This window comes from Tetrao urogallus (genome assembly GCF_951394365.1).
Source record: "Tetrao urogallus genome assembly, chromosome: 5".
In the NCBI taxonomy this organism is placed as follows: Eukaryota; Metazoa; Chordata; class Aves; order Galliformes; family Phasianidae; genus Tetrao; species Tetrao urogallus.
In genome coordinates this window covers 20,499,358-20,514,991 of record NC_136818.1, presented here as the reverse complement: position 1 = coordinate 20,514,991, position 15,634 = coordinate 20,499,358, and the positions used below count along the sequence as shown (strand labels likewise).

At 37.9% G+C, this 15,634-nt stretch overlaps 1 protein-coding gene across 2 annotated transcripts in view; it reads left to right on the top strand.

The window, feature by feature from the left end:
• Positions 1–11,992, top strand: part of NR5A2 (nuclear receptor subfamily 5 group A member 2) — a gene marked incomplete at both ends in the record, with an annotated part of 84,057 nt that extends 72,065 nt beyond the window's left edge. For both annotated transcript variants that reach the window (XM_079536466.1, XM_079536465.1), the window contains one exon: positions 11,745–11,992. In XM_079536466.1, coding sequence (XP_079392592.1) covers positions 11,745–11,992 — 248 coding nt within the window. The remainder of the gene's footprint in view (positions 1–11,744) is intronic.
• Between the last annotated feature and the right edge of the window lie 3,642 nt (positions 11,993–15,634).

The following is a 15,634-nucleotide window of genomic DNA, read 5'->3' as shown; positions in this document are numbered from 1 at the left end:
AGGTTGAAAAGGACAGGTATCATACTCACATTCTCTAAAGAAGTGCTGGAAAACAGTGGGGCACACTGAAAGTGTTCCTTCAGAGAGGAACACTGCCAAGAGTCTACTGCAGGACCAGCATCCTCTCAACTGCCCAAGGTGTTCCAGCTGGCCAGCTCACTTCTACTTGTCATTCTTCCTCCCTTTCTGTTTCAAGAGAGGAAAGTAAGAGCCCATAATTAATTAAAACCATAGAAAAATACCAGAGTTGATCCAGGGAGTAAGGAGAGAACAGAGCAATTAAGAACTTTCCTGCTAAACCCTCAGTAGGCATACTGTAAAATTTTGAGTGTGTTGTGCCCCCTCAAAAACATGGCAGACAGAAGCAGGCACTAAAAAGAGCTTTCAATTACTTACGTGCCTTTGGCGCCCTTTCAGGATGCTGTGGAGCTGGAAATGGCTGTGGTAAAGTTATTTTCTCTGAGTTTGCCTTTCTTGACAAAACAGCTCCAATATTTTGATCTCAAGAATAATCAGGTCTTTTGTGTTTCCTTTTCAACTAACTGCAGACTTTTGCAAGTTAAAAATTAATGACAACTTCTCTTCCTCTTTTTTTCTTTTTTTTTTTTTTTTTAAACATAACCTTTTTGTGCTTTCCTGAAAATAAAACAATCTTTTTCCTACAACCTCTAACTGCTAATCTAAACTGCATTCAAACCATTCTTTTGCCCTCCTTCTGTGGTAAGGCACAAAATGAATTCCACCACAACAAAACAACTTGCCTCGTGGAAACCATTATTCTGAAGATGAAGCATTGTGTGGTGTCCTTTACCACTATTACGGGCAGTCAGTCTGTTAGAACGTATTGGGCGATTATAAGCCAGCCTTTTCAGAGAAAGCCATGGGTTTCAAGTTAGCAGTAACCATCTATCAATTCTTGAGATTATGCCATGATTTACTGTCACAGCATCATGTATTCTCTGATTTTCTGCCTGCTATGAAACATTGTGCTTTCCTTTTCTATTGATGTATCAACTATAATAGTTACAAGCAGCTACAGAAAAATCAATAGCCAACTTTCATTACTGAGCACATAAAGAGTACCATGCTGTGAGAGCACCTAGTTGTTAAATAGTCACCAGCAGTAAGGTACACTATAAATGTCTGTTATTTTGGTCTACATGAAGAATGTCTGAATTTGAAGCATCAAATAGCTAGGATTTCTGACATCACTGGATTCCATGTCAAATTCTTTGAGTATGTGATTTTTTATCTGAGCGTCAGCCTTGATTTGTCTTTTCTGTGCTGGGATCTCTAGCTGACCCAGGAAATTAATATAAAAATAACATATTGCTGGGCTATCCTTCACTGGAAGCTCGTTATGTTTGGTTGAACAGAAGTGGTAAGAATTGTGTTAATGTTTATTGAACTAGACTGTATCAAGTAAATTGATTATGGTGAGCGGGCCAACAATGTCTGTGTTAATCTCACAAACAGAGCAGAGATTAAAAGCCATACTACACTATGGCTACAGGATCAGAGGTGCTCCTTGGACTGTACACTAAAAAAAAACTTTTCAATACATGGTTGGGTGGGGAGGGGAAGCATAATTTTTGGTATAATATGTTTATTTGCCAGTGGAAACACAGAGCTTCAATTAGTGAATGTAAACCAGGAATGCCAAGAACAAAAGTAAATGCTAACAAGCATTGCTCTGAGCATGTTCAGGCCATTGGTGTCCTCAAGCACAGAGCTCCTGCAGGGCAGGCTCTGCTGCAGAAGTCAGTGATTACCTTGGCTCCTGGAGACTGTGCTGATTTACAGCTATGAATGCAGTGTTTGTTGCTGAATATCTTAGTTTGAAAGCCTGTGCATTGCCATGAAACTCAAACATGAGGATGCACATGGGTACTTACATGAATTGCATCCCATGAAATGTACATCCATCATCTATCATGGCCACAAGATTAGAAGAAAGCCATGTTTCTTGCCCTGGACAAAACTTTTAGTAAAATTAACCTTTAAGGAAAGAAATCCAAATCAGTACTTCAAAAAATGTAAAAGCAGCACAGAAATCTTGTAATAAAAAATGAAAAATAAAATAGAAATTTCATTCCAAATGGCAATTTAGTCCTGCCCATCCAGAAATACTTCCACGTGGTGAAACACCCTGCTTTGCATAGAGTAGGGAGGCTGAGCTACAACTGCCCTCAACAGTGAGTGTCAATTTAGGTTGTGGTGAATCTGAAACTCAAAATGCTTCCAAAGGGTGAGCAGGGAAGACAAAATCCACAACCTAAACAAATAAAGCACCACGAGACTCAAACAAAAAGCATTACAGAGTGCCGTATAGCTGCAGACATTTTTGTTTGGGCTTCCTTTCATAAACCTCTTCCATAACACAGCACATACGTATCACAGGACAAAATGAGATCTGTAACTTTCTCTCAGATCAATAGGCAACAACAGAGACAGAAGCGTTCCTTTATTCCACCAGTGCTAGAGATTGGAAGAGCCTTGCCCTGGGGCCTAGGCTTTGCTGCCACTCAGCCAGGAGCCCAGCACTTGGTGCACTACAGCTGGGCATGCACACAGGCTGCTGTGGTCAGGCCTGCTAATAATATGATCACTGATACAAACATATGAGAAAAGCCAAACTCATCAACACATTTCACCTAAGCCTGCAGATTCTTTATCAACACTAATTTGATGTGGAATTGAAACAGTATCTCAGAGACAACAGCTTAAATGTACCAAATTGCGGTTTGCTGTTACACTTACATAGTAAATAGCTGTAAATGTCAACAGTGAATTCTAGCTCTTCTAAGTAGAAAATTCAAGTGTTTGGTTAAGAGAAGTCTGTAGTTCTACTGTAGTTGTGCCATATGGCTTTCAGCAGTGAGCAAGTAAATGAATGATGTTTTGCTTCAGATTGTTTCAAAATAAGACAAAAAAAACACCGGTTATTTTACTGATTTTTTTTTTTTTTAAATCAAAGTTTGGAAAAAAAGAAAGGATAACTGTATCACACTGATTCTTGTCTCAAATAAGGCACAGGACTTAATGTTTTAAATTGTTTGTTGATTACACTGACAGAGTGTTGTGGTATAGTTCTGTATCCCCTAGAGCAGAACAGCACTAAAACGCCTTTGCTTTTCCTCTTTTAAAGAAAAGACATTGTAATAGTTTCCACTCCTGTGGGATTCTGGAAATAAACAGAAGGAAAAGTGCAAAAATTCACCAAGTAGTAAAAAAGTGGTATGAAGTTCTGCTCCTACCTAGAAACCACTATAATAATATAATTGGCTGGCCTAATATTTTTAATCAAGTTCAAAAAAGTTTGAAATATAATAATTAAATGCAAATACAGTTGTGATCCCAAAGACCAGAAGAATGCCTTTAAGCTAGTATTTATAACAAGAACTATTCGACTGAGCTGTCTTGTAAATTTTATCATACCTGAGGCAGTTTTCCTCAGTCGATTAGCTGAAAAGCTGAATATATCCTGAGGCAAACCAGACATCTAGTACAGGCTAAATTCAACTACTGGAGCTTAAATTTGGCTTAATATATCCCCACTTGGATCTGCCTGTTTAATTCTCTTTCATATGATAACGTTGGTTTATTCATAGTCTGGACTTGCCACCTGAACAAACTGTACCTCATATCTTATTCTAATGGAATAAGAAAACTTTGCAAAACCCACTAAAGTTCCTGACTGAAAATCAAATGCAAATTTGGGATTAAAAACTGTTTTGTAAAGTGACTACAAGATTAGTACAGAGAGATTTTTCCCCCAAGGAGCACTGCTTTTTATGATCATGCATTTTTTATACTCTGTAGAGACAGATGGGCTTTATAAAAGGATAGAGCCTGCTACTCAAAAGGGTTTCAGTGGCAGCTGCACTTCTGTGCTTTAACCTCAGTAGAAATGTATATAGGGTATTTTTCCAGAAAATATTTATACTACTTCTTTTAGGACTACATTCCCTTTTCGTGTAGTTCCAGTGACAGCAGCAGAAATACCTCTGATATTATTCTGGTCCATTATTCCTATTTTAAGCAGTACTTGAGTAACAGAAAAGAGGAACAGGGAGGAAAAGGATAGATAACATCTAAACTTCTCGTGACTGCAGAATACAAATCTAATAATTCAGAAAAGTTGAAAACATCTAAGCAAAAGCAGAGCAAACTTTTCTAAAAGGAGGTGAATTTCTAAATTTACATTCTTTTTTGTTTCTGCGCACTCAGTGGCTTCCCGTCCAAACAGCAGACTGTTCCTTGCTCCTCTTTCCATTGTACTGCACAGCCGTTTATTGCAAGTTGCATACAACACCCTTTCTGCCTCAGTTCATAACTTCAAGGCTTTTGTATGATGTCCCTATCACCATTCACAGGAACTTCATAAATATTTATGACATTTTAAACCATTCACGCCCTACAAATTGTAGATACTGACAGCCGAGTTCTTTAAAATATCAACAATCCAGTACTGTTCATGCGTTACTGAAGATTGAAGTGATGTTTCAGAAATTAAGTTGGGAAACCACTTGGTTCATTAAATTTACTGCTTACTCTTATTTTGTTAACTCTTATGATAATTCTAATTTTCTTGTTTTCTCAAATGTAATTCTTTTTCTCTGGTCACTGTGTGATATAAAACTAATGGTAGGACTGTAGGTCTGCCCACATTCAAACATGCATATACTGAAGCCTGTTGATATCATGACATTTACTTTCTTAGCTGTTTTCCTTAGCTGTGCTTATTCCAACTGAATATTTGAAAGACAATCATTTCTAGCTCAGGCATACACTAAGGAGCTGGGAATAGGTGAGGAGTTAGGAAAAATTAGTCTTAAGTGATGTTCTTTCTTAGTTTATCCATGAGATCTTCCCTAAATTGTTTCAGCTCCAGCTATCAACACATGCCTGCACAGAAATACAACCATGGCTACATAGGACAGAGCTATAGAACTTGTCCCTGAAAAAGAGACTTGGGTTGAGTCATTTTTTTTCTAAGACTGATCTGCAGGCTAACTGAAAGGGTCACCCTATCAAAAACACAAACAATCCTGAAAGCAGGAACCAGAAAGCCATGTCAGACCAGGCAGCTGTTTCACATGTCTCATCACCAGCTTGCAACCAGACTTTTAATTTGGGCTTAAACCCTTGTGTTCTACCTTTCTCTGCAGCAGCACAGCTTCAACTCAAAGACTGGAGCATACCTCTAGAAAGAACAGCCTGTAGCCAGCAATAGCTAAGATCACCCTTTGAAGAGTCGGGAGACTCCACTTTCTTCTTTGAATACATTCAGATTGGATATTAGGAAAAAAATTCTCTTTGAAAGGGTGGTCAAGTGTTAGAACAGGCTGCTCAGGGAAGTGGTGGAGTCACTATCCCTGAAGGTGTTCTAGAAACATGCAGATGTGACACTGAAGGACACGGTTTAGTGGACCTGGTAGAAATGGGTTGATGGTTGGACTTGAAGACTCTAGAGGTCTTTTCCAGATTCTGTGATCCCATGATTCTGTGAAATTCCTGTCCTTTTTCTGTGCCTTCAAAGAAAGCAGCAGCAACTCTCTTATGCGGAACCTAACTACATCAGTGAATGCTAAGCATGGATTAACATATCAACAGGTTGCATACAGTGAACGCTAGGCGGAGCAAAGAGTTAAGCACATGCTGTATAGCTCACCCAATCCACAGATAAGAATGCAACATCAGCAGGAAATTAACTCCAGGCATGTAGGGAACTGGTGGGTAAAAAAGTTAGGCGGTCCCTACAGATAAGACATTTCTAAAATGAAGTGCTACCTGTGCAACCACTGCTTGGATCTGGTGTATCTGGTCCATCCATATCTCCTCTGGGATAACCTGCTCTCCCCATTGGCTCTCCACAGCCCTAGTTGTGTTCCTGTACCTAGTCCTGCTTTCCCTCATGAGCCCCAGTGAGAAGCACTGGACTTTACATTTACAGGTAGCTGCTTATGGACTTGGGGTCAGGACCTGTGCGCAGCTCTTCCTCCAGAAGGGGCCTGGCAGGATCCTGCTTTGTTATGTTTCAATGACTACCATATCATATATGCGTCATTTGAAAGGTATAAGGATGTCCATTCCTGCATTGCCAGGATGAGAGGCAGGTGGAGATTTTGTTTGTTTGCTTAACTTTAAAGTCAGTAAACTCTCAGCCTGAGCTCTGAAAGTCAAGCTGTTTTATTTTCCTGACTGATGACTCAGTCAGTAATTACACCAGTCATAAAGACTGACAAGATGAAATCAGGTTTCATCCTTTGACTTCACTGAAAGTGCAAGAACAGAAACAACTGAAATTTAGTAAAATATTTTCACAGTTGTGTAAAGAGAACTCAGATAAATAATCCCTAGCTCCCTTTTCATTGGAGATCTAATAGTAGCAAAAGCAATTATTAAATTATTTAATGAAGTAAATAAATACAGGTCCTAATAGAGATCAGAAGCTGATATTCTCAGTACGAATCTGTGTTTTTACAGTCTTTTTGGCAGAGAAAAAATATGCCTCAATATTTTAAATACCATTAGAAAGACGCCTATCGCTATGAAACAACACCAAAATATGTCTTAGTTGATTTCTGAATTGTTCTGAAACAAACCAAAAGTCCACCAAGATCAAATATGGGGGATGGAATACATTTGGACTATGAATTACAGCCTCCTTTCTCATTAGTGTCCTATTCTTACCATGGAAATACAGTTGTTGTTTTTTTTTGCCTAACACCTACGAATTAAATGCATTGCTAGAGAATAATTTAATTAAGATTTTCAAAACAATGTGCCCATTATCTGATGTTATGTTCAACTCAAGATGAAAATTGCTTTAGGACCCTCATAAACAGTCAGAGATAAATCTTTACACTGCTAGAGACAGAGAAAGAACCCTTTAGAGAACAGGAAAAGTTTTCAATACATTTACTTCAGATTTGGGAAGTTCTACAAAGACATGTGTAAAATGTAAAAGTTTTTCAAGTTTTGGGAAGTGCTGAGTATAGCACCTTCCAATCAATTAATAAACACATCTAAAATAGTTTGTTTCCCATGCCTTCTAAGTAAATAATATTCAGTACAAGCAAGCTCAAATAAAACCAAGGGGAATTTTCCAATAAGGAGTTCATCTTTACACAAATCTTCCTTCATTATAGTAGTCTGCTTGTCAAGAGAAATTAGACACAGAATGTCATATATCTGCTATCATGGCAGATGCGCTAGGATGCTCCTGTTTAAACTACAGAGAATTATGAACAATTTTCAAGCTGGCAGTTATCAACCATTACTACTCTTGCTCTCAAAGATTTCTTTATCACATATCAAAATTTACCAACAAAATTTCCAGTCCAGCTGGACAAAATTCTTGAAGATGAGCTTGAAGGCCATCCTGGCATAGTTTAAAAAACATATTATAGCTATACTTTTTTGATCATTCCGAAGAGTTGCTAAGCACTGGGGCCTGTTGGCTTTTAATGAAATCCCTTAGCCTCCTTACATGGATAGTGCTGTACCCTTTCAAGGAGAGGAAGATGAGCCTTGGGCTGGGATCAAGTCTTACTGCCTGGAACGTCCATTTCCAGTCTTATGAAAATGAGGGACTTCTACCCTCAGAGAATCTTGAACATAACCTTATTTCACCTTTGAAATACCATAATTTGCAATGGTGCAAAATCCACAGTGGAAGCCGATGTAGCAGTGTGTGCACCTGTTCCTCGTTTTACCTGGAAAAGGTGCCTGATAAAATGTGTGCAGTACAATTTAACCAGCTTTCGCTAGGAAATATTTACACTGCTCCTAAGGAGTTACTATTTTTCAGATTTAAATCTCTCATTCTCTTTCATTTTGCTTTTCAGAATTCCCAGACCAAAGGAATCTCTCTACAGATTAATACACCACCAAATTTTCAGTATTTCATGTTCAGAATATGAGAGGGAGAAAACCTCTCTGAAACCTAAATATTTTCCCCTCTGAAGACCAGACCCATTTTTGGGAAAAAATATGCAAAAGTGTTCGTGTTGCTCTGAATGTTGCATGCAGTTTCAGCTAAAAACACAGCTTTACAGCAGATGTATAAAAGAATCAAAATTGGGAGATTTGTAGGAATAGTAGCACATTTTTATAGTGAGTGCAGAGCAGCTCCTGACACAGTATAATACTGTTTTTGTCTTAATCGTCAAAAGTAAGCTATAGAGAACAAAAAATTCTTTGTTTGACAGAAAAGCAATTGCTATTTCTTGTAAAACATATAATATATTCCAGAAGACCTAAGGGTTTACTTTCCAATAAGGATAGAAATAGATGTGCGCCCCACTGTGAGCTTGCAGTAAGGCTGTTTCATGTAAAAAGTTCGTAATTAGTCCCTGAGTGAATAAGTAGAAGAGATAAGAGGCTGATACTTACTGTAAGCAACACAAAACACTTTTTCTAGCTGCTAGATTTAAGGGTGTGTGGGTGGGAGGGGGGGGACCTATTCCTACTCATTTAATTTACAAGTGTCTAAGCACTGGAAAATTATTTCTTGCATTAAGCTTAAACATGTGTATTTTAAATTGTTACTAACTGAAATAAAATTGGTAAGAGACACTGCAATTCTAAAAAGCAGACAGGAGTGAAGAATTACACGAAAGCACAAAAGACTGATATGTTGTACATCAGTAGCAGATTTCATGCTCATTATACAACTCTGACTTCAGCAGAGTTACATCAGCATCACCTGGTGTTTTGCCAGTTTACCTCATTAGCGTTCAAAGGATCCTTAACAAAAAGGAAATACTTGGAAAACTAAATCAAGCTCCTTTAGCCAAAGTTAAATAATAACTGTCAAGAACAGAAACAAACCCAAAGCACGTGAGAAACATCTGCAACAAAAATAAAACTGTAGTTAGATAAAATCACTATCATCTAAATACTAAATTGCCAATCTTGGTTATGCCATGAGGACCTCACACAAAAGACACACCTGGCCATCAGGTTGCCTCCACACCATCTCTGTCATGACTGCGCTGCCAGAGAGATCAACACACAGATGTCATGATGTCCAACACCATAGTCACTTGGACCAGGAATGCTCCGATTCAGTATAGAAAGAGTAAGGAAAATTCCTCGCATTCAGACTGATTAACTAAAACCACCTTGTTTACAAACATCCGATTCTCATCACAAATGCCAGGAATACATTAAAAGTATTTCCTCTGCCTGGATGCAGCATAGAAGCCCCAGAACTACTTTTTGTTTACTGTTTGTGTTGATTGTACTTATTTTTAAATCTGACTCTAATGCTTTTGTTGCCATGCACAAGTATTTAAAGAACCGTTTAAAATGATTTTGAAGTTATTTTTAGCAGGAAAAAGGTTTGACATGCTAATTCTAAAATCATTATACAATTTATCTGTCTGTTTAACACAGTTTAACACTCCAACACAGGCCACATTTTCTGGGGAAATTTATGTTCTGCCAATTCATTCATGATTGCAACTTGCCTCTGAAAGCAATCTATTAATCATAACAAAACACTTAACTTTTAAATCAAGTCACACTCACTGCAAAATACCTTGGGAGTTTTAGGTACCTAAAAACAAACAGTTCTTAGAAAACATCCAGAGTAACATATGAAAACATGATTTACCAGGGGCACGGGCAGAAAGACTTCTGAGAAATAAGTGTGAATAGCTCAGAGACCACGCACAGTGGCTCTGAAATTTCCAGTTCTCCTCACTCTGGATACTGAAATTTTAGATGATTCTAGTTGGACAGTCATCGTCACCTAAGTACTGCTAGTGAGTTCTTTAAAGCCAGATAGCAAAATTCAAGCAGATGGCATGTCTTGGCTCCCAAGCAAGCAGCATCAGATTTAGGGAACCACTTGCTTCATCTCCACAGTGAAACTGGGACAGGAAAGAGGCAGAGAGTAATGACGGCAGGAACCATCCACCTTGCAGAAAGCCCGTGCAAGAGTGAAGGTAACAGGCAGCCGGCAGCAAGTACAGCATGCTCCTGAGAGGTTCCTGCTCAAAGTCTGTGCATGCTGTCCAGCTCTGCCATTGAGATCCGTGGCTTCCCTCTTGTTTTCTGATCCTGAGGAAAAATGTTGGCCACCTTCAACCATTTTCCTCTTATTCTAGCACAGTTATGAGCAGGAACCATTTGTTCTATTTAAAGCTCTTCTAGGAAAAGGTGCAATTAGATCCAACTTACACAGCTTTCCAGTCCACTGATGGATTGGGAAACCAAAGTGTGTTCCTATTTTACAAAGGAAAACACTCATTTCCCCTCCATTCAAAGGCTAGGATTTACAATGAACCAAATTCTGCCAAATTCCCACTCTCCCTTGCTCGAAGAACATCCATATAGGGACACATTTGTCTTTATTCAAAGAAACTATATTACAGTACTCTACTGATGGTATAAATGATTGAAAGTCGACCAAAATAAGTTCTCCCAGCAAGAGTGCTTTGATTGCTTCCTACTTTCTGCATTATAGCAGCAGTCTGATTTGCAAATTTTTGGATAATTTCTTCAGTCTTCAGATATGTCAAAAGACAGCATGGAAACAGGTTTTACAAACGGACTCAAACAGTAAGGAGTTAGTATATTGGCAGACTCCTTTCAGCAGTGCACAGCAATAGGACAAGGGGAAAAAGCCACAAACTGGAGCATAGGAAGTTCCACACAAATGTGCGTAAGAACTTCTTTGTGATAAGGGCAACAGAGCACTGGAACAGGCTGCCCAGGGAGGTTGTGGAGTCTCCTTCTCTGGAGACATTCAAGACCAACCTGGATGCCTACCTGTGCAACTCTAGGGAGCATGCTTAGGCAGGGGGGTTGGACTCGATGGTCTCCACAGGTCCCTTCCCGCCCTAGAGTTCTGTGATTCTATGATTCTGTGATTTATCTCTGACCGCCATTTCCATAGCTTCCTGCATAGGAACAGAAAGAAGATAATCAAAGAGAGGCAGAGTGAACAAATCTTGCCTACCTACTGATGTAAGCGCCTGTGTTGTCCAATATCAAATAAAATTAGCCTGCTGGATTTCAGGAAGCACAGTCAGGCTAAAGGGCACCATTCTTATCTGGTATTCCACCCAAAGGACAATGATTTCAATTTATAAAGATCATTAGTCAATGAAATATATATTTTAGAGAGTTTCTAGTAGGGAAGATTATTTTGGCAGTCACTGGAGTGTACCAGATGGTTCATTAACATAGACTAGACAAGTCAAAGGCTTTCAGAATCATTTAGAAAATGTCAAACAGAAACAAGAGCCCTGTCACTTTTTATTAGAATTAACTACATCATACCCTGGACACAGATTTCACCTTGGGTCAGAAAAATTAATACAGAATTATATGAATTGTGTAACATACTAGGTTAAAGATAGGGCTTCCTCTTGGGACTCATTTGCTAGCAATATATCATGGTCTTCTACTTTAGGAATCCTCAACCTTTCTTTTCGTAAGATATGAAAAGAGCTGACCTTGCTCAGACTCCATTGGTGTCTAATTGATTTGAGGTATATGCAGAATTTCAACAAGACACTCCGCTAAAGCTCTTTTGCGATCATTTTCCCAGGAAAGTTCGCAAAAGGGATCACTGAATATTCAGCAGCTTGTAGAGTATGCTTTTGTCAGGAGGAAAAAAAATACAAAAAACCCACAACATTTAGTGAAAAATTGCCCTAGTAAGCTGTAATTAAAATGCAACTCAATTGTTCTTACTTTTTTTTGTTGTTTTAATTATCATTCAGATGTCAAAAATCTAGAGAACTTCCAGCTTGTGGAGGGTGTTCAGGAACAAGTGAATGCTGCTCTGCTGGACTACACAATGTGTAATTACCCACAGCAAACAGACAAATTTGGGCAGCTTCTCCTGCGACTACCAGAAATCCGGGCCATCAGTATGCAGGCAGAAGAATACCTCTACTACAAACACCTGAACGGAGATGTTCCATGTAATAACCTTCTCATTGAGATGCTGCATGCAAAGAGAGCATAAATTATATCCGTTAGAGCTTCTGCTTTCAAGGAAAAGATATACTCTGAACTGCTCCAAGCAACACTAATTAAAATGTGGTTTTAAGACTTTGCAAAATGGTATAATAATCAAATACTAATAGTAAATAAGTGATGTATCAGGGTATTTGTATTGCAAACTGTGAATCATATGCTACACATCCCCAAAGGAATCTCCTTAGGACTTATAAACTGGAGTGAAGTAAACTTAAAAAGTGGATACTATCACCAATGTCAACATGAATAACAACAGAATGATTCTTGTATATTTAACTTCTGATTGCCAATGCGAAGAAATTTAGGGGAAAACTGATCTGTACTGTTGAGCTAAGAGAGTGGGGAATTTGAGTGCACTAAATTCCTTCATTGTACAGCAGGACTTCTAGAACAGTTATAATAGATGCAAAGCTGCATCTATACCATCTTCTATCATTCTCCCAAGGACCCAACACTTCTTCTGTGATAAACGATGTGGCATCCATTTAACAGTCTGTACGAGAGAGTTGGCCTAGGCCACCTTCTAGGTAGTATGGCCACCACCTCCCTAGACGCTGGTTTTGACAGTCTCTCAGGCCTGCAGATAGCTAATATCAAGAGTCTGTTTTCAAGTTAGCTTGGCATTCTTACTACATTCTAAAGTCTGTTTCATTACGTGTTCATGTTGTTAAATCAGGCAGTATCCCTCTTCTACTACTGTCACTGGCTGTCATTAAAAATCTAACATAAATACACAACAACAAAAATTCAGCTCAAATATATACTTCACTACTGCCGTGGCTAAAATACAGCTCTGCTATGTACTCATGGCCTTTTCCAAAAAAAAAGAAAAAAGAAAAAAAAAGGAAGATACCCAAGCCACTAAAAGTGACAACTTCTTCAACAAACACTGTTGTTAAACGAAAACAAAATAAAAAAGAACAGAAATGCATTAAGCAATGCAAGAAAAGGCAAGTAAATTGTACACTTTTTTAACACAAAAAAGAAGGGTGATACTGCTATGTCTATGTAGGCCAAAGTCTGCTGCAGAACAAATACTGAAGAAGAACAAACAAATCTCTCTCTGTCCAAATGAAGGTATCAGTATTAAAATGTAGTGCCACAGTTCTAAGTCTTGCCTTATTTCACTATCCTTAAAGGTAACTGTGCAGATGTGGATCAACATATATTTAAAAATAAAGTATTAGCCTCTAACATTAACAAAAAAATAGTGTTTACATTCTTTGGGTCCTGTGGGAAGAAAGAAAGAAAGAAAAAAAAAAAAAAAAACTGTGATAAAATTGCAAAGCAGTGATTTCCTTAATGTTGCTTTCAAATTGGTAATTATTTTACCAGTACTTAATTACTGTATGTCGTGAGACACTAAAATCAGTGGGGGGAGGGGACTTTAGTTTGACTTTAATTTTGAGATTATCAGCTGTACAATCACTTGTAGAAACTGTATAAAATCCTAATTCTTTGATTTTTTTTTTTTCATGAAGATTGCTGGCTTTTGAATAGTTTATTTATACTGTATATGATAGTTTCCACTGTAGACAATTATGATGCTAATTTATTGTTTGTTGGTTTCATCTTTATCTAAGATATAGCCAGAATGAAGAAGCCAAATATATGTGTTTACTGTAGCATGTCTTCAAGCTAGTGGAACATAGTTCAGGGACACACAAAGGTCTTCATAAGTTTAAATCATTCACTTGATTGTCTGTAAATCTTCATAATCTTAAATGTAGTTTATTTAAATCTATTGTAAATTATGTGAGTTGTAGCTTTTTCTGTTTCATGTGAACTTGAAAAGGTGCATTCTCTCATTTTTTTCCAACTATCCACACACTGTATACCAAAGACATTAATTATTTCATCTGCATTAGTTAACATGTTATTTTAATCACCTGTATTAATCAGCTGTATTCTGTCCATGCATAGGGTACAAACACAGCAAAGCCCGATGTCTGCACCTCCTAGATGCCTGCCTTGAATCACAGAATGCACACAGTGACATACTGGCCAAAAGCAAACCATATATACACCCCCATGGTCATCCCACACAGCAAGCATGGCAACGTTATTTTCCTAAGAGCATGCTCCGTCAAACAAACTAAATTAACAGATAGTAAGATGCAGGTGGCAATTGACTGTGGCTGTGATATCTACATATCATGAGTATAGTTCAAAGTTTGGTCATACATTTCCTTTTTAAAAGAAAAAACAAAGCATATTTCAAGTGTTTGCATTTTCTTTTTTTTTTTTTCTTATTGAAATGCTACAGTGAATATCACTGAATATTTACCTAAAAAGCTTTAAAAATGTTACTAGCTCTATTTGCAGCCTGATAATCTACATACAGGACAAAAGAATTTGAATAAGGATATAAGAGAGAAGATTTTTCGCATACAATTTAAACAATTGAAACAATTTCAGATAAACTACCATATATTTGCCTATATCTGTCATTCCAAGAATCCCACTTGATTGCCCAAAGTTTGCAAACAAATGAAAAAAAAAAGAAAAAGAAAAAAACCTAACCTCATGTTAATTGTTAACTACTTTGTAAGCAGACATTTGCTTTTGACTGTCTTATTGATTACAGGACATATTAGTAAAAGCAGACTAAAATTCAAAGGTTTTGGCTTTGGCTGGTTTATTATAGTTGTTCTGTGTGTGTAAACAGACAATCTGTAAAGTCTGACTATTTGTACTACAGATGTTCTGCAGCTGCCTTGGATTTAAATCCATGCAACTCTTAGAATGTGCAGTGAGTTACTTGTTGAAGTTGACGTTTTCTTACTGTATCAGTGAAATACATATTGTCACGTCAGTTCTTGCCAGAAGTTTCTCATCGCCAATGGATTTTTTTTCAGTATTTCAATAAATATTGATATGTTCATGCTGACTACTTTTAAATTGTCTTTATGCATTCCACATCATTCCACCAAAATGAAGCACTAGTCACAATACAGTTTCTCAGGAGAGAAGAGTAAAATATAAAACACAACAAAGTCCCCAGAAAAATAAACAAACTGATGCTAAGCGAAAAGTACAAACATAGGGAACAGCACTTTCAAATGCTCAGACAGCAATGGTGAAATTGCATAGGCTGAAGCAAAATAAACCCAGCTAAACAGATCAGAAAAGCTGTGTTGACTCAAAAAGGAATTTACCAGCTAAAAACATTAATGCATTTCATCTCATTCTGCACAATTGATTTCACTCTAAACATTGTGCAAAAAGCAGCCAAACAATCGGAGGAGAAAAATGACAGAACAAAAGAAAATCAGGCAACAGGATCCAGCAGAGCTCAGGTTAACCTCTCAGCAGTGTAAATACAGCACAGGGCCAGGGGCAACTCCAGAGCTTCCAGCACAACTGCCAGCAGAGGCTGCCAAGGAGGCAGATGTTACAGCTACTAGAGACAAATATTCTCTTAAAGTTGCCCTCTGGCTCATTGCCATTTCAAGAGCAGGGGGTGAAGTGGTCCAACAGCTTGTCAGTAGCACCCTACTGTTCTGAGATCAAGTCCACTGCTTCCCCTAAGCTGTCTTGTAGCTGAAAATGGACTGTTCTGCACGGTGCCAAGTGTTAACGCTTCAAGGGGAAGAAACAGGTCCATAATTAGTTATTTACAAATACT